This window comes from Periophthalmus magnuspinnatus, chromosome 6 (assembly GCF_009829125.3).
Source record: "Periophthalmus magnuspinnatus isolate fPerMag1 chromosome 6, fPerMag1.2.pri, whole genome shotgun sequence".
Taxonomy (NCBI): domain Eukaryota; kingdom Metazoa; phylum Chordata; class Actinopteri; order Gobiiformes; family Gobiidae; genus Periophthalmus; species Periophthalmus magnuspinnatus.
In genome coordinates, this window is record NC_047131.1 from 16,619,035 (window position 1) to 16,641,082 (window position 22,048).

The following is a 22,048-nucleotide window of genomic DNA, read 5'->3' on the forward strand; positions in this document are numbered from 1 at the left end:
GGAACCAAACACATGCTGTACTAAAACACGGTATGTGCTTTTAGAAAAATAAAAAAAAAATGTAAAAAATAAACAGTTACAAAACTATTATTTTCAGGTTCTATGTGGAGAAGATTTGTTTGTTTAAATTTGAATTCTTTTTTTTTAATAAGAAGCCAAATATAACCATATTTCCGGTGAGGGAAGGCCTGAATGAAGGTTGCTCATGTTGCTTCTGATGGTAGCGCTTTGTCTCCCTCCCTCTGTCGCCCACGGAGCCTCCTCCCCTTCGCGCTGAACGAGATGCCCAACGCCGCTACAGCCTGAGCTCAGTCACCGACCGGAGAGAGCCGTCGAGCACAGCCCCGCCAAACTGGACCCTGACAGCGATGAACAAGCGGTGTTTTTAGTCCTTTACGGAGCTTACAACCTCATTTTTATCCTTCCAGAATGAACGGAACCACAGCGCCCACCACGGGATCTGGGTCGTGCCGTTTCTCCCACTATTTTGTTGTGTGTGGTCTGGACACCGACACGGGCCTGGAGCCAGACGATGGAGCTGGTATGTCATAAAAAACACGCTAGATAAAAGAATACTAATTCCTTAAAACATAAAATAAATGATGAGAGATCACTCCGCATGTTTTGTCTGCATGTTATGGGGGATAATGGCAGATGTCACGTTTAGACGCTTCATATTTTTACGCATGAAAATCGCGCTTAAATAATTCGATTTAAATTAGCTTTAGTGACTTATTACGCAATCACACCCATCTAAAGACACCCAAATCCAAATTAAAAGGTCTTATTCAAATCGATCTTTTATTTATATTGTATTGGACATAGAGGTAAACAAAATAGTCACGCTGTGTTTTTTCCATTTTGACACATTTTAGGCATTATTTAAAATTACGTTTAACAACCACTTTATATTTGCAAGTCACCAGGCCATCACTTAAATATGAAGGAACATATTGTCACATACCAGAACGTGCCCATGGCCCAGGGACTGTCCAATGCAGAGGACAGATGGAGGGACCAAAGGGGGTTCACCATGACCAGCCTGGATGTTTGTCAGATTACATTCCACTGTCCAAACGCTATGGTAATCTGAGTAATAGCCAGAACTCTCCCCTTTTTAATCTACAGTGCATCTGGTTTTGCAGTTGTTCAAATTCCAGATTCTTTGTCTAGCAAAAGGACACATCTGTTCCATTCCAAAGGCGGAATGATGCTCTGATTTTTAATGCAAGTGGGAGGGGGGTTGCCACAGCTGCAGTGTTGCTCCTTTGTGTCAAGTGTTTCGAAGGTGGAGAGATTCTAGTCTTTGCTGGAAATGTCTTGAGTTTACTAAACGTTGCCAGTTATGAGAAGTTGCCAGATCTAGCCAGATATTGGTGTTTTTGTCTCTTTGTTGTTGACAGTCAGCTGAGGACATGTGAACTTGTGCTCTCCCCCCCGTGACGTCCGCACGTGTTATTGCTGCTGCTTTGTGTTGTCCCTGTAAGATAAAGCAGCCAAGCAGGTGCGCTGGATACCTTGACGTCATTTCCAATTTATAAATATGAAAATACACTTACCAAACAATAGTCACACCCATTTTCCTCCTTATATATGACTGTACCTCTAGGGATGGCTCGCTTCAGAAGAAATAGATTGTTACATTTGACTGGAAGTGGTTGTGTAAATGTTGGGGATGATACTGAACAAAAGCATCTTTTTATCTGACAAAGGCTGACCATATATATTTTTAATCAATACAACAAGTGCACAGTTAAAACTCATCCAGGAACATTAACACTTAAGAGAAGCCTGAAATATCAATTGTTAATACGTGTAAAATCTCATGCAGTTCATAACATGTGGTATAAACTAGAGTTAGCAGGTTTTTAAACAAAATAATTAATAGGCCCCCTGGGGGATTTTATAATTACAGCCTTTGTGATTTAGCTGATTGCAACCATTGCAGTTATTATGATGTAACTTAGTGTGCATTCACTCTGTTCTTGGTTAGGTTCTGGTTCAAGCCCAGTTTAGTTCTGATGTAGACTTGGTTTGGTCTGGTTGGAGTCCTGATTCAGTCCTGATCTAGTCCAGGTTTAGTGGCAGATTTAGTCCCAGTTTAATCCCCATTTTGATAATTCAGCTGTGTTGTGCAATGAAGTATATGTGACACATAAAAGCACATTTCAATATAAAGCTTAGGATGGTCTTGGTGATACCCCCTGGAGCAACTGACAGCAAAGACACTTTATCTGAGCTCCACCAAGCTGCTTATGTAACATCAGGTCATCCTATACCCACTGCAGCAAGGGGGCTCCGCTTCCACTGGATTAGAAATGTGTGAGAATCCGCACTTTCCTCCTCATCTTCTTCAGTCGAGCTAGCGTTAGCGTTCATGCGCACTCAAACCGCACATTGACGAGGATGAGGTCATACAGTAGCTATGTTTGTGTCTGATGGCTAAATGCCTGTGTGGAGACAATCTGCTCTTGTTGGCCACTAAATAGATGCCGGTGTGTTTTCCGCAGCCTAATCAAATTTCACATGAGAATGCCTATTGGAATGTTAAATGGGTGTCAGAACGGATTGGAGCTGGTGATCACAAGCATCACTTCATCAGCAAAGTAAATAAATGGGCCAAGTTATGTAATTTCCTTGAATGATAATAATGATTTACATATTTTCAGTGTACTGCAGAATGAGACAAGACTTTGACATTTTTATTCATGATAAAATTGAAAACGGCTTCAAGAAAACCGTGACTCACCCCTCATCAGAGGCATGACATCATCAGTAAAATAAATATATGGGCCAAGTTGTGTAATTTCCTTGAGCGATTAATCTTTATAGAATGCCCAGTTTGCTCAGTAGAAATGTATCCTTGTCTTAAAAGCGGTGCCTTTGTAATTGTCTGTCTCTCCCCAATCATTTTGGTCATATCCAGTCTATTAAATTGTTAAATACTTAATGTACTTGTATAATGAATTTTAATGGGCAGCACATTAAATGAATGAAATAAAACGTAGTTGTTCGCTCAGAGCAGTTCTTTCAATCAGATGTGCTTATACTGTATTAACAAGAATAATAAGAAACATAATTGCATATTGTTGGGTTTCAGATGACATCACAACATTATATAGACCAACATTATTTAATACAGATGGGGTCAGCTAAAATGAATATTGTTAAAATGCAGTTTTTTGTGCTTTTATGTGTCACATATACAGTTTTTGTGTCTATTCACTAATGGATATGATCAGGTCCTCCATCTGGGTGTATGGCATTATCTCACAGAATCTGAAAACCACCAATATAGTTATGATAAGTATCTTAGCCCCCTTTGCATTATTGAAAATATTTCTAAAACACTGGCAATAGTAACATTTTTAATCATTATTTGTCAAAGAAAATATGGTGTAAAATCAGATGATAACAATTATTTAACTATTTTTGTTTAGTGTTTATCTGGTTTGGCTTTCTGATCATGGTGCCTTTGATTGCTTACATTAGATTTTGTAGTTTGCATGTAATTTAAATTGTCCTAAAGGTAAAAAAAATCAGATAATAATATTTTGCTGCGCATGTGATCATAGCCATAGTTAGTGGATGACACATTACCACAAGTTCTGACATATCGAGAACACAGCATCTCACACTCAGATGCATTTTCTTTATATTATTTTAATGTATGTTTTATCTCTTTTTTTCAAATAAGCACATTTGTAACTTTAATTTAGCCTTATGTTTTTTTTTGTATCACTATATTCAAATTCATTCTTGTTTATCTCACTCTCTTATTTCCTGTCAAGAGTACTTTTTCTTTCAAAGCTTAAAAAAATCCATCTTTAGAATGCGCCTTTATGCAGAGTTTAAATGAGAAACCTTGTTGAGAGCAGTGCTGATTGAAGTCTAGTGACATATCCAGTGACGTGCTCTGTCCCGGTTAACTCAGCGACCACAGCGGAAACGGTTTCCATGGCAACAGAGCATTTTTTTTTCTCCATATGCTAACTCTAGTTTTATCCCTGTACAAGAACACTGTGTCGTCGCAGTGGTAACTCATTAGTCTCCCACTTTTCAGTGCTCAGGCAGGAGTGGTACTGTCTGATGGCATTGTTTCCTTGACTGTGTGCGTCATATGCTTTTTGGGGAGATCAAGACGTCACACAGGCTAATGTTAATCCATCTTTTGCATATTTTGAGTGATGCAGAGAATGTAGTCTATCCATGAGTTTCAAAATGATGAGAAATTACTTTACTGATTTTCAATTTAAATCTAAATATTATATCTTCTGAATGAGAAAAAGTCCTCAAAGCATTGCATATACCAGGAAACCCATTAATTGGGTTTACCATGCGGTAAATGTGAAGAAATTACCACCTGACACATAAATAGTGATTACAACATGAAATATTGATATATGACTATGATTTTTTTCTAAAAAAAATGACAAAACTATGAACAGGAGCTGAAGATCAACCGTTATCAAATCTAATGTGTGCAATTCTTAGTTCAAATGTCAATATGGAGCATTTTTTCAAAGTTGTTCAGGCATATTATGGGCCTTCCCACAAATAATATTCCTACTTCTATATTATTTCAGATCTGGGTCAGAAGTCAGTGTAAGTTTAACCCGACTCCAACCTGTTCATGTCGATTATTATATAGTGAATGCCAAAATATTGACACACCAGATTTCCTGACTTCCTAAAATCGTTACTACTATAAAATATGGATTGCTGATGCATTGTTATCTGATGCATTGTCACCTTGCACACACATTTTGGAAAGGGCTCCGTCAGTCTGCCAGATTTTGCTTTTAGCTGCTGACGAACACATTCTCATTTTTGTAGGTGTCAGGCAAGGTTGCCTTGTCCCCCGTCTTTTTGTGAAACGTGACTCAGCAGTAGCATTATCCTGTCCTCCTGTCTTTTCGTGAACCGTGACTCAGTGGTGGCATTAGCCTGTCCTCATCTGTCTTTATTCTGTTTGTCTCACAGGTGAGAGCCTTGAACAGAGCCCTCTGCGACGATCCTTCAAGTCTAAAGTTCTTGTGCATTATCCGGAGAGCACAGAAAAGAACCCCTTCAATAAGAATGCAGTTAACATGGTGAGTATGGATATCAGGGCTCAACAGTTATTATGTGTTTGATTATATTTATGTGTTTGATTATATTAACTATTTAGGTCACCTGGAGCATTGTAACCAGAAAGAAAATTCCATAAATTGTACAGCCCCGATGGTATAGTCAAATTGCCAAAGGGTGTGATAGAACAGGATGGACACTTACTGTGCAGTTGACGAGTGTTTCTGATATATGGCTTATTGATTCCTGAGCGAGGCAGAAGGTCAGGCATCAGTCACTTTAAGTCTATTTTCTCTACATTAGAATTTGCAAAAACGACATGCAGTGACGACAATAAAGTAACTGCAATGTAATCACCATAAGATTTGCATAATTTTAATATAGGCAGCATAATAATAATGAATGCTTACTTGGAGGGGAATGTGGTTATCTACAAGGTTGTAAAAAATATTACTTGGGAGATATGCACATATCAAATATGAAATCATAATCATCGAATTGTTTTCTACTTTACATTTGCATTGCATTATTTATTGTCTTCATAGTCTGTGATGGTAAACTGCTATAGTGGCCATAGCTGTCCGGGGGTAAACTGACAGAATCACTACGGTACATTCATACTAAGCAATTTGAATTTGAGGTATATTACAACTTAGAAAACAACCAAAAAGCTGCAAGTAAACAGAAAATAAAAACTAAAACCAAATCTTTCAACACTGCAGAAACTATTCCTGCACTTTCCTGGTTTGTATTATAGGGCCCATTTTCTTCAGAATCTTAAGGCTGACAAAAGTATAACCTTATAAATGTCACACATTTTTTGATCATTTTTTTTGTTAATATCACTTCCAATTTAAACAGATTCAGAAGCAGCTTAGACAATGGCAGTGTTTTTAACAGAGATCAGTAATGCTTTTCTTCCATCTTCTAATGTGTTTTTATATTCCCCACAGCTATGTATGCCCCGTGGCCTGTCTTTCCGCACTCAGGCAGAGAGACTGGACCCTCAGTTCCACTCCTTCACTCTTATTTTCGATGATGGCTCACGCTCCTACGGCTTTGTCCACACATTCTACGAGGAGGTGACAAGTCCTGCCATCACCACGGCTATGCACACTTTGTACCAGATGCACCAAGTGGAGCGCCAATCCAACTCCTCCTCCTCAGTGGCCTCCTCCTCTGCCTCCTCACCCTCCACCTCCAGCATGGACTCTCTGGTGAGCAGCTTGGATGAGTCAGACGTGGAGTCCCTGGCGGGTGTCTCTCCATGCTCTGGTGGTGTGGGCTCTTATGATGCATCTAAGGACACTCTGTATGTGTCCAAAGCTCTGTGCCTGCTCACCCCACTCCCCTTCCTCCAAGCCTCCAGACAGTTCCTCTCCCAGCTACACCAGGCTGTAGCTTCCAACACTGCCCCACCCCTTCCTCTGGAGAGCTACATCCACAACATCCTGTATGAGGTCCCCCTGCCCCCTCCGGGACGCTCTCTACGCTTTCATGGAGTACAGGGGCCCATCCTGTGTCAGCGGCCCGGGCCAGGGGAGCTTCCTCTGGGGGAGTTTCCTCTCGGAGAGGCCTTTTGCCTACTGGGGGTGGATAACATGGTGCAGCTAGTGACCTGTGCCCTTCTAGAGACACAAGTGCTCCTCTACTCACAAGGTAATCATTTATTAAACCCCATATTCTAATTTGTCTCATCTGAGTGATCTTTTCAAATGCTGTTTTCAAATGCACTACAGTCCTTAGAATTAGGTCTGAATGATTACAAAAAATAGAATTGTAAGATTTCCTGACAGTTATGTTTTATTATTATTATTATTATTATTATTATTACTATTGTTGTTGTTGTTGTTGTTGTTGTTGTTATTTTTAAGTTTGTCTGTTAAAGATTAGGCTTTCTAAAGCCCTATTATCACTATATGTTTCTTTTCTGGAATGAATATATAATATACTGCCTAAATGTAATTACATCCTGTAAGATTTGACAGACCACCACAGTTCATTTAACATATGCATTGTTGGCAATGGGAAGAGAACGCAGAATACAGACACAGCACTGGGGGTACTTAAAAGAACACACAGGTCATGGAGACTGCACTCTGAGAGTTTATGTAATGGCCGGGATAAGGGTGACCTCATATCCTCCTGCTGGGGAAAAAAACATTAATTATTAACATACTATAAAAAGATGACCTACTCCAGAGTTAATTTATCAGGGATTATTATATATTGGTTTATTTCATATATAGTTACTATGTCTATAATCTGTTATAAATGTCCTGTATGTGTTAAATAGCATTTGTTTATAGCTTTTTATATCAAGTTCAATCAAAAATTGAGATAGATCAATAGAAGGATTAAAAAGACAAGAAAAAAGATCTATTTTTATGTCACTCAATCTTATTGAAAGGACTGAATGTTAATCAGTTTAAAGTACATAGACAGATACAATAACATTGGTGAAGCTTCATTAATTTACTGGGTGCTGTGTTGTGTTCACCAATGGAGATGTAAAGAAAGACAGCTCAAACAAGCAAGCCAATAAAATCTTACCAGTGATGATAAACATTCCCTGGTTAGCCAATAAGCATTCATATGGCACATGTAAGACAGCCAACCCCCGATAACAGCCTGGTAACAGAGGTTCTCTCTTCTGATTGGATAAAGCTGGAGTGCCACAGAAAGAGTCACTTTGTTACTATACATCATCCAAGGGCACATGGACATAAAATCAAACCTTAAAAATGTAGTGTACTTTTGATTTTAAGTGGTTTAATTTTGGAAAAAATATCTAACTATCGAGCATTGTGCTTGAAATCTGTAATTACATTTGAACTGTATGTTTTAATATTAGGTTCCTGCTCAAAGTTCACATTTTAAACATGTCCAGGAGCAGTTAAAATAGTGTTTGAGGTGGAAATGATCTTACTTCAATAACTGCAGTCTTTTCTAATTGCGATAGTTGAAATTTCTTTTTGATTGTTATAAATCTTGCAGCCCTAGTTTGCATTATGTTATAATACACAACAAAGAAATTAACACATTTAAAAGTGCACTATGTAACGTTCCTGGTGAGGTGTCTCCATGGAAATGTTTTTGTTTAACACAGCATGGAATTATCTTGCATTTAATCCAAAATGTTCATTTTGTCTTCTTTTATACATAAGCAACTTGAAGTATTTTTAAAGACAGTACAGTAGAAGATGTATTTACAACATTGTCAACAAAGTAAATACATCTCCTACTGTAAAATCTGTAAAAAGTTTCTATCTTGCATGTATTCAGTTGTACTTGTCTCCATGGAGATAGTTGAGTTTAAGGCCATACTGAGGAATATTTCAGAACTTCAGAGAGACAGGCAGGGTGACAGTCCCTCTTCTAGAAACGTTACACAGTGCATCTTTTAATAGAAACCTAGCAGCAGCTAAAGTAGACATTTCCCATTGGGTGCATTCTGTAGTCATAAATCAGATCAAATATTTTGACACTCCCTTTACACTTGCTACTTAGAAATATTTTCTTGAAGAGTCCACCCCATATATCTCTGTGATCCTCCCCATATAGTTTACATTGTTTCTCATTTACTTGCTCTCAGATTACCAGAGACTGATGACGGTGGCGGAGGGCATCACCACGCTGCTGTTCCCATTCCAGTGGCAGCACATGTATCTGCCCATCACGTCCACGCCCATCCACCACCTCCTGGATGCTCCTGTGCCCTTCCTCATGGGCATCCAGCGGAGGGAGGGGGCTCAGAGATCCTCCCTGCACCTGCCGCATGAGGTATGCGCTGCTTAAACAGGGTTCTGCATTTTGCCATTTCTAATAGCCAATAATCATCTTGTGGTCTGGAGCAGAGTTCAGACTTTGTAGTGAGAATATTGACCATTTTGTGTATGTGTATCTTTGTTTTTATTTTGGCAAAATAAAATTGAAAATCAGTATGAGGAAATATCAATATGAGGAAAAAAATCATGATCTTTCTATCATATCGCCCAGCCCTACACCAAATTAGCAGTGGGTCCTGTAGCTTGCTGCTGTTCATGTGCACTGCAAAATTGAAGCATTAAATTAAATTACTTTTTTAATTGTTTTATTTTAGATTTGAGTAAGTTTACATAATAGACTTAAAGCTACTATCTGTATGTTTATTACATTTTTAGATTCACACTATCTGACAGAAGTAACGTAGATAGCATCTAGTGGTGATATGTGAGAATGCAACATGATCAGGTCAGCCAGTCTAATGATGGATGGTATCTAATCTGATTTGTTTTTGGTTTTATTGGTGTCAAATCAATATATGTTTATTTATTTAAAGGTCAAGTTTGCATAAGACAATACAAAACGGAGCACAATATACTAATCGGCAGAGAATTTAGCTTGAGTTAAAATATATTGTATACTTGAATATAAGGTAAATTATACACCTTAAATAATAATGGTAAAAGGTAAACTTGCTGAAATCAAGATACATGCTGTAAATTTGTAATTACAGCCTATAATTTTTTTTTCATTGTAATAAAAACAGGAAAATTTACACAAGAATTTTACCTTGAACACTGTCAGGTTTGTAGATACTTTGCAAAATGCTTTGGTATTTGTTTTTTTATGAAAGAAACTGTTATGAGCCAGTGAAATATTAAGTGGTTTTATGTAACCTACAATATACTCAAGTAGCCCTGCCAATATCAGAGGATTAGTACACCTCAAAATGTGTCTGATAGAGGAATTAGACTGTTTGAACTTAATATAAGCCTGGTCAATAGAGACATTTCCTCTTGCTGAGTGGATCCCGGTCTTGCACATGGCACAAAGCTGCATCTCCGCTTCATGCTGTATTATCATAAATGCTCTTTGAAGTCTGACTGCCCCAGAAAAACAGGCACAAAGAGAGCTTAGGGGGTATGAGCCAAAACGGAGAGGAACACAAGAATGAGGCTGGCTAAATAATTGGTTACCAGCAGTTTTTGTTGTGTTTTGGAGGATATTGTGGTAAAAGCAAAATGATTAATAAAACGTATAGCAATAGGGCTAGAGGTTGCTTTAAGGGAAAGGCTTAAAAGCATTTCTTGGCTTCCCAGTGTTGTCCAAAAACATGAGCATGTAGGCAAATTGGCCAGAATCTAAATTGACTGTTGTGGATTTTAAGGGTTAGTGTATAATGGAAAATAACCTAAAGTTTAAGGAAATCTTAAACTAACCTAATCACTGTGTACATTTGGCAAGAAAAGGCTATTTGTTCCTTACACACATACAAGAGTTCAATTGTTCAGCTGTGGTATGCTATCAGATTAACGTCACCTAATCTTGCAATGGTGTTTTTAATGATATTCCTGCAGTTCAGTTATGATGATGTGCCTTTTTGTTGTCTGTTGTGTGAATTTCTATAACAATAATATTGAAAGGATTAACATAACCCCATAGCGTGCTGAGGCTGCAATGTAGTGTAAGGCTGGTGCAGCTGTCAGCCCGGTTCTGCTCATCAGGCTTCATGTGGCTCTCCAAACTGGCACATAGGTCACTGTTGCTGGAGGAGCTGCGGATGGCCTCTGCACCACTGCAACCCAATGTACTCTTACTATGTTCTATACTGCTATTGTGTATCCTAATTTGAAGATGGTTAGATTTGAAGAAGTTTAATCTATTAGCTTGAATTGAAATGCAGTGTTCATTTGTTGGCTGTTGGCATTGATCCACTGCTCTATTTTGCGTTTGTTGCTAATCTAGCAAGTTAACCAATGTTTTTGATTGTTCATTAATCAAGTTATTGAGATATTAAGAATCTATATGGACAATAACAGAAAGGAGAGGGCAGGAATGTACTGAAGTCGCTGGAGTTTGTTGTGTGAATTGTGAGTATTTGTTGTATGTTATTACATTATTATGTATTTGCAGTTTGGATCAGATGCATAGTAAGATAGTAGAGATATTAATATTCACACTTGTTTGAGTCCAGTCCTAATGCAAACTTGGTTTTGTCCTGGTCTAATCCAGGTTTAGTTTAGAGAGTTTAGAGAACTCACAATACAACCTCTTTAGTTGTTTAATCAATGCACAAAGTGTATTTTCTCAACCAAGAACTTATTAGACTTAAGTCGACTACAGCCCTACAAATGGAGAGGACTGAGACAGTTCTGCTGCTGATATGGAAGTTGAAAAGATGACAGAGATGGCACATTTTATTCATAGTCAGAGAGCAGTTGAGATGCCATATTTGTAGGCAGTGGTTTCCTGACAGAAACTGACAAATGGGATGGGGTAGGAAGAATGCAGAAAATATATAAATGAGAAAAACAAAAAAGTTAAGTGTCATATTTCTTTTTCTCTATTTCCTCATACCCAGGCCAACCTCTGTTTCGTGGACATTGACAACCATTGTGTAGAAGCCCCCGAGGACCTCCCTGCGTTCCCTGATCAGAATGAACTCATTCAAGAACTTACAGAAATACTACTGCGCTTTGGACTACCTCCACAAGGGGGTGTGGTAACAAAACCCACCCTGACCTCCCCATCACCCCGTCTGAGCAGCCTTGTTCTGGAGGACCTGATGGAAGACAGGCGGAATGGTAACCTGGGGGGCGAGGAGCTGGCTGTTCTGGAGAAGCTACAGGCGCTGGCCAAACAGTGTGAAGGAGCCAACTTGGCTGACAGTGCAAAAACTCTAGAGTTAGAAGAGGATGATGATGAGCTGAAGGCTGCCAAGCTCAATGTTCAAATCAGGGAAGTGTTTGCGGGGAGGTTTGCCGCCATGTTTGGACGGTACGACCAATTTGTCATCAACAGCTCTTTTGATTTGGACTCCTGGTTGAGCAACAGAGAGGGATCGTGCAATTTTGACAAGGTACTTCAATAACATGCCACTTACAGATATGTCTAACTGTCATACTGTACATGTAGTTAGTTGTCTATCATCTCACAAACATCCAAGTTGTGCCTTCTAGTAAAAGAGATTTTGGCATTTCAGGGTTCCTTCCTATCAGTTCAGCCCGCCTCCCACCTGACTTTCATGTCGCGCTTCCTGGAGACAGCCATGTTTTCCTGGTTTGTGGATGGGAAGGTGATCTCTCGCTGGGCGGACAGAGAGCCCATGCAGCAGCTGTTTGACAGTCGCCTGGAGAGAGAGCGATTGTACGACACAGATGAGCAAGACCCACGGAATGGTCGCTATAGGAAGTGCACATCACTGCTGGAATCAGGTACATCTCTGTCTGATATAGAGAAAAACAATGATGAAACTTGTCCGGCATCTGAAAATTAGTCAAAGACACACTTGTTGGGACAAGACATTTTTTCCCACAATAAAATAAGTCATACCCCAAAATGATATATTACTGCATTTTCTTTGCAATATATATTTTGGTGACTAGCTGTCAGATTGTGTCACACATGCTCTGTAGATTTTGCACCATTTACTTCTCTGTTGATTGTTCATGGCTCATGCACTGCTCATATTTACTTCAAACACTGCACGATGAGCCACAAGAGAGGCAATCAGCTGTTCGACTAACTTATTTCCATGACAACAAGCTGCATGTGAACAGAGCCCTGCAAACACTCTCTTCTCTGGTGTTATACAAGTGATTATTTATTTCACTTGTGGTAAAAACCCACTGTGAGAATAATACAGGTTGGTAACAGCAGATACATGTGCTATGAGCTACACACAAACAGAAGCCTTTACTGTTCACTCAGAAGCAGGCAATAAAGTTGATCAAATTTGTTCCATCAGATGAAGATTACAAATGGTCAGCTCTGCAGCAGCCATTCTTTACAGATAGAGCGCACCAGAGTGCAGTATACCTCACCCAGATCGAATGCACCATTATGTCGGCCTAAAAGAGCTATATAAATAAAATGTATTATTATTATTATTAACCACCCTAAAGATGGGTCAAATGCAATCAAATGTCCCTAAGTTAACCTAAGGCATGTTTCAATATATATTAATATATACATTGAACATTATAATGTAATAAAATTGTGTTTATTAGACCATTAAATCTCCTAGTACATGTGTCCACAGCTCAGACCATTGAGCGCAGGCTGAAGAAGGCAGACCACACAGCCATCCACCCACACCTGCTCAACATGAAGATCGGACAGGGCCGTCACCAGCCGGGATACTTTCCCCGACTGCAGGCTGATGTTCTGACACAAGGGAACAGCACCAACAAGTAAGTCTATAATGACATGCGCACATTACGTTTTTCATTGTTATTGAATGTCTTGGCTAAATATGAACAAATTTTTGCTTTGAATGAACAGGTGGTCTGGTCGAGTCACCGCATCACGCAGGTCTGACCCCAAAAGGTTTGCAGAGCATTCAGGAACAGACATGGATCAAACTCAGGTAATTATTAATTATTTGACTGTATTATGTTTGGTGTAATGTGTGATTTAGATTGTGTGATAATCTCTAGGTCATATATTTAATGAACAATAATAGGTGGCTCAGTGGGCCAGTGTTTCCCCAACCCAAAGGTCAGAGGATCAGTTTCTGCTTGGACCAAGTGGCCTTAGGCAAGACTTTGCCTAGTATGAAAGTGGTGTGTACATGAGTGTTGGTGGTGGTCAGAGGGGTTAGATTGGTGGCCTTGCTTCCGTTAGTCTGCCCCAGGGCAGCTATGGCTAGAGTACTAGCTTACCACCAGGACAGTGGAGTGAATGAATAATGATTACAGTTTAAAGCCTTATTATTAAAATATTTGAACATGGCTTAGTTATTGTATTTTAGTATGTGGTGTTTGTAATTGTCATTTTTTATGACTTACAGTTGTCTTAATAGTAAATACTCATACATTGCTTTCAGATTCATAAACTCCTAAGTCAAAAACAGCGTTGTGTAAGTCATTAAAACATATATGATGAATATAGTGTATTTTAAGTGATTGGTGTTGGTGTCATTAAGTTTATTGCAGTTATTTTGCTTTGCTCTTTTCCCCGTTTCAGTTGTCTGTTTGGCCAAGTAACCTTTTTGTATATGTGCTTCTATAGTATATTGTCTGATCTAGAGGTTGACCGATATAGGGCTTTTAATGAGTAATTAATTTTTAATCATCAAATAACTTTCAGCATAACCTTTTCTGAATTCCATCATTAATGATCCTCTATGTAAGAAAGGTAATAAAATAATTTGTAGCAATAATTTTTAGGTATGTAGACCTCTTATACTATACGCCTCTAAGACAGTGTGTTATCAGATTTAGTGTACGGTAATAGAATTTACAGTACAGCACTGGCCTCCTGGTAAATTGAAGCCTGTGCCTTTTAAAAATACCATTACTGGCCCTAAATATCAGTCTATCTCTTGTTCAATATTTCCTTGTCAAATCATTATATATTAAAATTTTTACAATTTATGATATTATCATGACCTAATTGACTTTTTATTGAATTTCTCTTGGACAGAAGCACATATTTCTACGTAAAAACCTGGCTCACACAAAGCTTCTCGATCCATGCCCTCAAACTATCACTCAAACTCACAGAGAATTCGTAGACGGACTGCTGAACGAGTGTCGCCTGAAGGTCAGTACATTTCACTCCCCTGTTACCTAGTCACTGTCTGGCTTATTATTACAGCCATGTTATTTCTGGGTGTGTAGACTAAGAGGATGCTGATGGAGCGTATGGGGAAGGAGAGTATAGAGCTGGGTCAGGGGGAGGCTAACATCACCGGTCTGCAGGAGAACACTCTTATTCATGGACTGTGCGATCTACTGGAGAGGACCTGGGGCCATGGTCTGCAGCTCAAACAGGTCAGTCACAGCAATTACACTGCTCATAGTAAAGACATATTTTGGCATTTGAAGCGCCTGTAATTTTTTAATTTAAAGGCCCCAACTAGGAAATTTACGTAGTTCACCTTTAAAAGCTCTGCAAGCTTTATGGAAATGTAGCTTTATGATGCACATTGAAATATGTATATATTTAAGTGTAACAAATATATACATATTTGCAACTATATCCTTCAGTTGGTTTGTTGGGAAAGTCTGGCTGGCTTATTTCCAGTCATATCCTCTTAGTTCTCGGTCTTGGAAAATAACTAGATTCATCCTGTTTTTGATCCTGTTCTATATTGTTCCTATTCTATTTTCTTGTTCTAATCAATCCAGGATAATCTTGTGTAGTCTTGGTTCACTGAGATTTTGGCTAATTTCAGTTATTTATATTAAAGCAACTGAATAGTTACTATAGTAAATAAATGTAATGAGACAAGAAGCCCTGTATAGCCTATATGGAGTGGTTTGATAAGACTGTTTTTGATCAGGGGAAGTCTGCATTGTGGTCCCATCTGCTGCACTACCAAGCAGCCCAGAGGAAGGCAGAGGCACCAGCTGAGTCTCCAGGTCAGAGCCCTCATTAGGCCGATCTGTGTCAGTTATATCAGGGAACTAGAGCCACACTCACTGTGTTTACATTGTTTACAGGCACAGAACAAAAGACATTTAATGATGCCACCCTGCACCTAAGAGGATCTTTACCACAAGACATGAGGTACGACGCAAGCACTATACTAAAAACGGGTCATTCCAAACTATTAAAAATTAACAAAATCTTTCATTTCCAAATGTTATCGCATATTTGGAATTAGTTTTTTGCTGTTATATAGTGTCTGCCAAAAACCTATCTCATTTACTCAAGAAGGCTACAAAAAACAAAACAAAGAGTAAACATAAAAAAACATAAAACATTCTTACTATATGCAGGCTCGTCTCTATACAGATCTGATCTGACACATGGCCACATGGGATAACCTGCTTGTCTCCATGGATTTAGAGTTGTTAGGGTTAGTTAATTAACTTATTCATTCATTAATCTTTGGATTTATGTAGAGCCTTTCATGACACCCAAATATTATACAGCCATAGATCTTCAGATGCTATATAATGCCATACAGTGGAACATTATAGGCAAAGCAATTACATCTCCATAGAGACAAGCCTCTTTAATACCTTGTGTTGTCTTTTTTGCAATATTTTGTAACTTCTTTGTTACCTACCTAGGGACAACAGATGGAAATATTCATATCAGTTAGAATTATATTATTCATTAATATGCACTGTCCCTATCAAATAAATAATGAATACTAAAAGTTACACCTGTTAGCTCTAATAAATTACCACAAATACATAATAAACATAATAATATGTACATACTATACCATGCAACAATTTTATTGCTCAAAGAACAGTATGAATCTGATCTAACAGCTGTGCTTATGTATATTTGTAGCTTTATTCAGACTATGAGTGAGGGAATGTCTGAAGTGGGTCAGGCCAGAGCTTGGATTCATCTGGCTTTGGAGAAGAAAATGCTATCTCAACACCTCAAAGAACTGCTTACAAATCAAGAGCTAATTCGGTAAGAGCCACTATAACACATTGCACTTGATATAGTAGGCCTAGTTTATGTAGAATCACATTTTTATCTAACCTTGATAATATTATTTTGTGGGGACCTTGCAGACAGCTGTACAAACCACATGCATTCCTGCTGTGTGAGGAAGAACGCGAGCAGTTTTTGTTTCATCTCTTGTCTCTGAACACAGTGGACTACCTCTGCTTCACCCGAGTGTTCACCTCTATCAGTACGTCCTCACATACTATTGTTATAACAAGTGTTGTCTAGGAATGTTGTAATGGGAAATGCAGAATTTGTTTATTTTTTTTACTGTAATATCAAAGGCCCTGTACCTGATTTCAAACCATAGGCCGGGAACATATTTTATAGTTCTCCAATCTCTGGCTATAGGGTCGTTAAGGGCTGAATAGGGTAGTTTCAGCTGAAACTGGAGACAATAGACGTTTACAGTTTCAGTGTAGTTAGCCCCTCCCTTCAGACAGATATAAGGCAGTGGCCACCAGCAATCTGACCAGAACTGAGGAAGCGGCTTGGATAAGTAGTGAAATGTCTTCACTCTTACAATGATTTGTCCAGTTGACAGATTTAAACTTTGTCTTTTGTATATATTCTATAATTATATATTTTTGTCACTCTTGAAAATGCACCATGACAGAGAATCAAGTGTCTGTTACTGATAATCATGGGAAACAAACACTATCACAATGTGCCTTATTGGACAATAAAAGTAACTCTATCAGTAGCTTCTGTATTAGTTGATACACAACAAAATGCTATTTAGAAAATGTATTTCTTATCCCTGCTTTTCTATACAATGCATGAGGTAAAGAGAATAAATAAATAAAAATCAGGTACAGGCCCTTTAATAATGTTACCCACAATATTAGGCTTTATGTATTTTCCTTCCATAATGTGTTCTCAGGTATTCCATATCGCGTTGCCATAATACCCATGAAAAAACTAAGCATCGCCATGGCAACTGTAAACCCGTGGGTGTGTGTGTCGGGAGAGTTGGGTGATTCAGGAGTTAGACAGTTCCCCAAGAACACACAGGAGATATACTTCCAGGTTTGTTTGATTATGTGACTATAAGTGTAAAGACTGATTTATTAGCTGTTGTAATAGTTCGTGTTCTTTCCCCAGTGTAAAAACCTGGGCCGGCTGAGCACTCTGCAGCTGGGGCAGGAAAACTCCGGACTGCTGGCCAAGTGTCTCATCGACAGTGTCATGGTGTACAATGAGATCACAGGACACACTTACAAGTAACTATGGTTCTTTGACCTCTCTTTACAGACATGTATTCTTTTGGCAAAAAGAATACATGTGTGCAGTCACTGAGTGAAGAGTAAACATTAATAATAACCAGTATTCCTATATGTTTTATTTTGTTATTTTTGGAACAGAAATATACACAAGTAAAATCCACAAATGAGCCTTATTATTTATGTCGTGACTATACTACATGTTAGATGCATTATGCACTGAAAATATATTTTCAATCTTTATACGCGAGTGGCCTGCATCTATAAACAGGAAACCGCTATTGGGAACATGCTAGCTTTGTTTTGCGATGTATATCAGCATATAAATTGCCATCACTGCAAATTCTGGGGTTTATGACTAGACCAAGTCAGCGTTTGGTGAGCAATTATTATTTTATGTTTATATCTGCTTTTTTCCATCTTTCTTCCATCTGCATTCTCTATTGTCCAATAATCTGTTTGTCGTTTTAACCAAACCTGGAGCTGTACTGTTCCAGCCCCAGACCCCAGTGGGAGCTAATACCCTCCAGGGTCCACTTTGGACCCCTCAAACGGGGAGGTATGGTTCACTTTAGACAGTTGAGACACTTGAGGCCCGTACCGATCCGCTCCAACCAATGGAAACGAGGCTGAAGTCCATAGAATTGCACAGGGTGATTAGGAGATCTTTAGGTCTAAAGATCACTCATAACCAAAATAAAGTTGGCATTATTCTTATTATACTTTTTATTTTTTCAAAACTCACCAAACCAAACTCTAAGCTATGTGTACAGAACAAGAATACCATTTCAGGACTACTAGTTACAATATTCTTTTGTAGTTTCAATCATGGCTCAGATTTAAGAAACTGATTATATTAATTTGCCCTGTCCAGCTTCAATAAAACAATGCAGGCAAATGTGATTGATTTGAACCCTTACAATTCACGTCTGTAGAAGACTATAACAATACAAATACTGTATTTACTTTGTTAGATTCCCTTGTGGTCGCTGGCTGGGAAAAGGAGTGGGTGACGGCAGCCTGGAGCGCGTCCTCATTGGTCAACTAGTGACACCTGGTGCAGAGGAGGACTCTGGGAGGTGGTCGGCTACCCCCCCTGAGCTGGCCTCTCCCTCTCAGACTATGATGACAGTGCTGGGATCGCTTGGCAGCCGCACCAGTACGTATCAACAATGAACGCATTCTTTAGCACAATGGACGACCTACTTGTTGCTACATAGACAGAATAGCACATTCAGTTGCTGTATATCACATTTCCTGTTCTCAGTTTTCAAATATTTTGTTGGTCCTCAAGTGTACACTTTTTTTTATATTTTTGCAGGAGTGCATGCAGTGGAAGTACAAGAGGACATGAGGGAGGCAGCAAATAACCTTGTCAAATACTTCCATAAACCAGAGCAGGAGGTTTGTGCCAGTAATGCTGATTTAGTCTTGATTGGGAAAACCTTTTAGATGCCACATTCCTAACCTTTTCAGAGTCATTACCCTCGATGCCCATCTGGAGACAAAATAGAAATTCCGAGGTCGTAATAATGGTATTTTAGAAAATTGAGATTGGTGGGCTGTAATTTTTTCCCCCCATTAACTTCTACAACAGAAGCCTCAAAGTCAGAAAGTTATTTCAGATGCCTACGAAATTCCTTGTGTAGGATCCTCTATATGGATATATTTACAATTCACGTTAAGATGTAATTGAAAATAAATATTCAATAAAAAACTTACAGATCAAATAGAACCTACTTAATGTTAGTCTACATTTAAAAATAATGGAACTAAGATATGCATTTTCAAATATTTTTTCAATTTTTACATCACAATTGTACATTATTTTATACATTAATTCAAAAAATGTTTTACTTTAAGTATCTGTATGCAGCATTTTAGCTAAAAAAAACCCCAATTCATAATAAAGTTTTTTTTTCTTTTCTATTTAATTTGTTTAATGCACTAAAGAAAACGCCCTTACTCTTGCATCTTCACAAATCTGACTTTTACTGGGCCTGGAGGAGAGTCTCCTCCTCGTTTCCATGGACATGTTGTTTCTTTGGTTGTAATCTTCCACAGTATGGCATAAAACGTATTTATTTTCATGCAGGCAAAGTGTCAGTACCAGAATGTTACAGATTTAATTAATACAAATAAAATAAAAATAAAACCTAAATCTAAGCTTAAACTAGATTTAGTCTCAACCTTGATGGGTGATTTCTAAAGATGAAATTTGATTCTTGTGAGCTAAAATAGTCCATTAACTTGTTGTCCTACTCTGTGTCAGAGGGGAAACCTGACGGTGCTGTTGTGTGGTGAGGGAGGCCTGGTGTGCGCGCTGGAAAAGTTTCTTCTCCATGGACTGAAATCCAGCCGCTTGTTCCAGAGAAGTGTGTTTGTTTGGGATTACATTGGTAAGTTAAATTTGTTAACTTCTGCATCAGCTCTGGTTGGGAAACAAAAGTCTAAAGTTGCACAATAGTTACATGTATTTGCATATTTTCACAGAGAAAGCGGTGGTTTCCATGGAGACGGCCAATCAAATGGGCAACTCCCTGTGTCATTATGTCAATGCCATCAACTCCTCCCCCCGAAATATTGGAAAAGAGGGAAAATTCCAGCTTTTTGTGTGCCTGGGGATTAGGTAAATTATGCAGATTTATCTGTAATATTGCAACTTCAAGGGCCTAGTTACTATTATTAATGTTCAGTCATACAACCAGAATATGAACGTGATACATGTTGCTCTAAATTATGTACTTGCACTTATATAAATATAGCCAATGTAAAGTATAACTATCTATTTATATTTTATAGTGTTTTTTGCAGATTTTATGAAAGAGTTGTTTTTGTTGCATAAAAATAACAATGAATTGAATCTTGATAAGATATTGTATTAACATAAAACAGTCATTTATTATTGATGAGGTATTTTTCCTTTATGTACGAATTCAACATTTTACCTTCTCCCTGTTTAAAAAACAAAACTGGCGTACACAATGTAATGATGTCATCTCACACAATGACGCAGCCATAGTATCCCATCTTATACAATGACATTGAAGTTATGTAATGTCCATGTAATGCACCACATGAGCCAGTTTATTTAGTAATAGGTCTGCTTTGCTATTTACATGAACTAAAGTGGTAAGAAATACATATGATATATTTGCGCTGTATAATATAATAAAACCCCAGACTAAGAACTAAGCATTTGATTGACATGTATCTCTTTCCAGAGATCAGCTCTTGGCTCTGTGGCTCCCTCTACTGGCTGACTGCCCCCTCACAGGTCGGACCTATGAGGACAGTGCTTTACTCCGGGACCGTGCTGCGGTCCATGCCCTGTCTCGTATCTTACACACGCTTTATGGGTTCAGTATCACCCTGGAAGCATCTTTGGTAAAGGGGATAGAGCTCTGACTTGATCAAACTGAAGGACTAGAATGGACATTTCCAAAAAGTGTATATGGCCTTGTTTGTTACTATATAGTGTCCTAGGCTGTATCAGTATTGTTCCAATATGCTTTAGGAAATGATTACCTTTCTGATGCTTGTTTACACTGTGAATTCTGTTTCCTTCGGCAGAGATAGACACATTCATATTGTCACATTTGATTTTCTCACTAGTCACTTTTATTGTAACTGACACTGTATACCCAAATGTGACCACCTCTCTGCTGCTGTGATGCTTGCAATTGGATTTGAAGTTAACCCAATGCATGGCTCAAATATATTTGTTTATGTATCCATGTGTGCTTTAGTAGTCGTGCCCTGACTCGAGCCTCATTATAGTAATGCATTTTCATCTGGACAAAAGTATTGCCTCATTCTAATATGCTATTATCATGTTTTTGTTTATATAAATCTGTGTGTTTCTGAGTTTTTGGGTCAGGAGTGATGTGCTCGTCAAATCCTCAGTTGGTCTAACACTGGAGCGGAGCTGGTGGCCTGTTTGTGTCAGTCTTTGTCACTGTCATTGTTGTAAATAATTTGGCTCATGGAGTTGTGTTTTTCTGTTAATATGGTTCAGAATACTGCTATATTTTCTGTACAGTTATGTTAAAAAAATCTTAGGTTGGTCACCTTTTACTTTTTGTAAATATTAAGACACACACCCAGCTGAGATTGCAGGGACAACTACTTATAAAAATAAGATTATGTTTTGCTGAATTTTATTTAATAATATAAAATGTGCAAATATTATTTCTTGCACTGTAGTGCAAACCCTCTGTAATCCAAAATGACCAAGCCCACATTATCTTTTACATACTGCAGATGGGAAGAAGCAATAATTGTTATTTATGACATGTGTTGTAAAGAATAAAAGTTATTAATTTGAGAAAAGCGTGACTCTGTTGTGC

General features: G+C 38.3%; 1 protein-coding gene across 2 annotated transcripts; it reads left to right on the top strand.

Annotated features, from left to right (window-relative positions):
- Positions 1 to 270: 270 nt before the first annotated feature.
- LOC117371797 (DENN domain-containing protein 5B-like) lies at positions 271 to 22,031 on the top strand. Of its 2 annotated transcripts, XM_033967467.2 has the most exons (22): positions 299 to 541; positions 4,984 to 5,093; positions 6,024 to 6,729; positions 8,666 to 8,853; positions 11,417 to 11,914; positions 12,038 to 12,269; positions 13,097 to 13,247; positions 13,339 to 13,423; positions 13,883 to 13,915; positions 14,482 to 14,601; positions 14,679 to 14,831; positions 15,344 to 15,422; positions 15,504 to 15,570; positions 16,309 to 16,437; positions 16,542 to 16,663; positions 17,360 to 17,505; positions 17,581 to 17,699; positions 18,674 to 18,858; positions 19,021 to 19,103; positions 19,972 to 20,098; positions 20,193 to 20,328; positions 20,924 to 22,031. In XM_033967467.2, exons 1-22 carry the CDS (start codon positions 430 to 432, stop codon positions 21,105 to 21,107), a joined length of 3,765 nt encoding a protein of 1,254 aa, XP_033823358.1. In that variant the 5' UTR covers positions 299 to 429; the 3' UTR covers positions 21,108 to 22,031. The 2 variants fall into 2 exon arrangements, with proteins under 2 accessions (XP_033823359.1, XP_033823358.1); XM_033967468.2 differs by lacking the exon at positions 13,883 to 13,915 and having other exon boundaries at positions 271 to 541.
- The last annotated feature ends 17 nt before the right edge of the window (positions 22,032 to 22,048 follow it).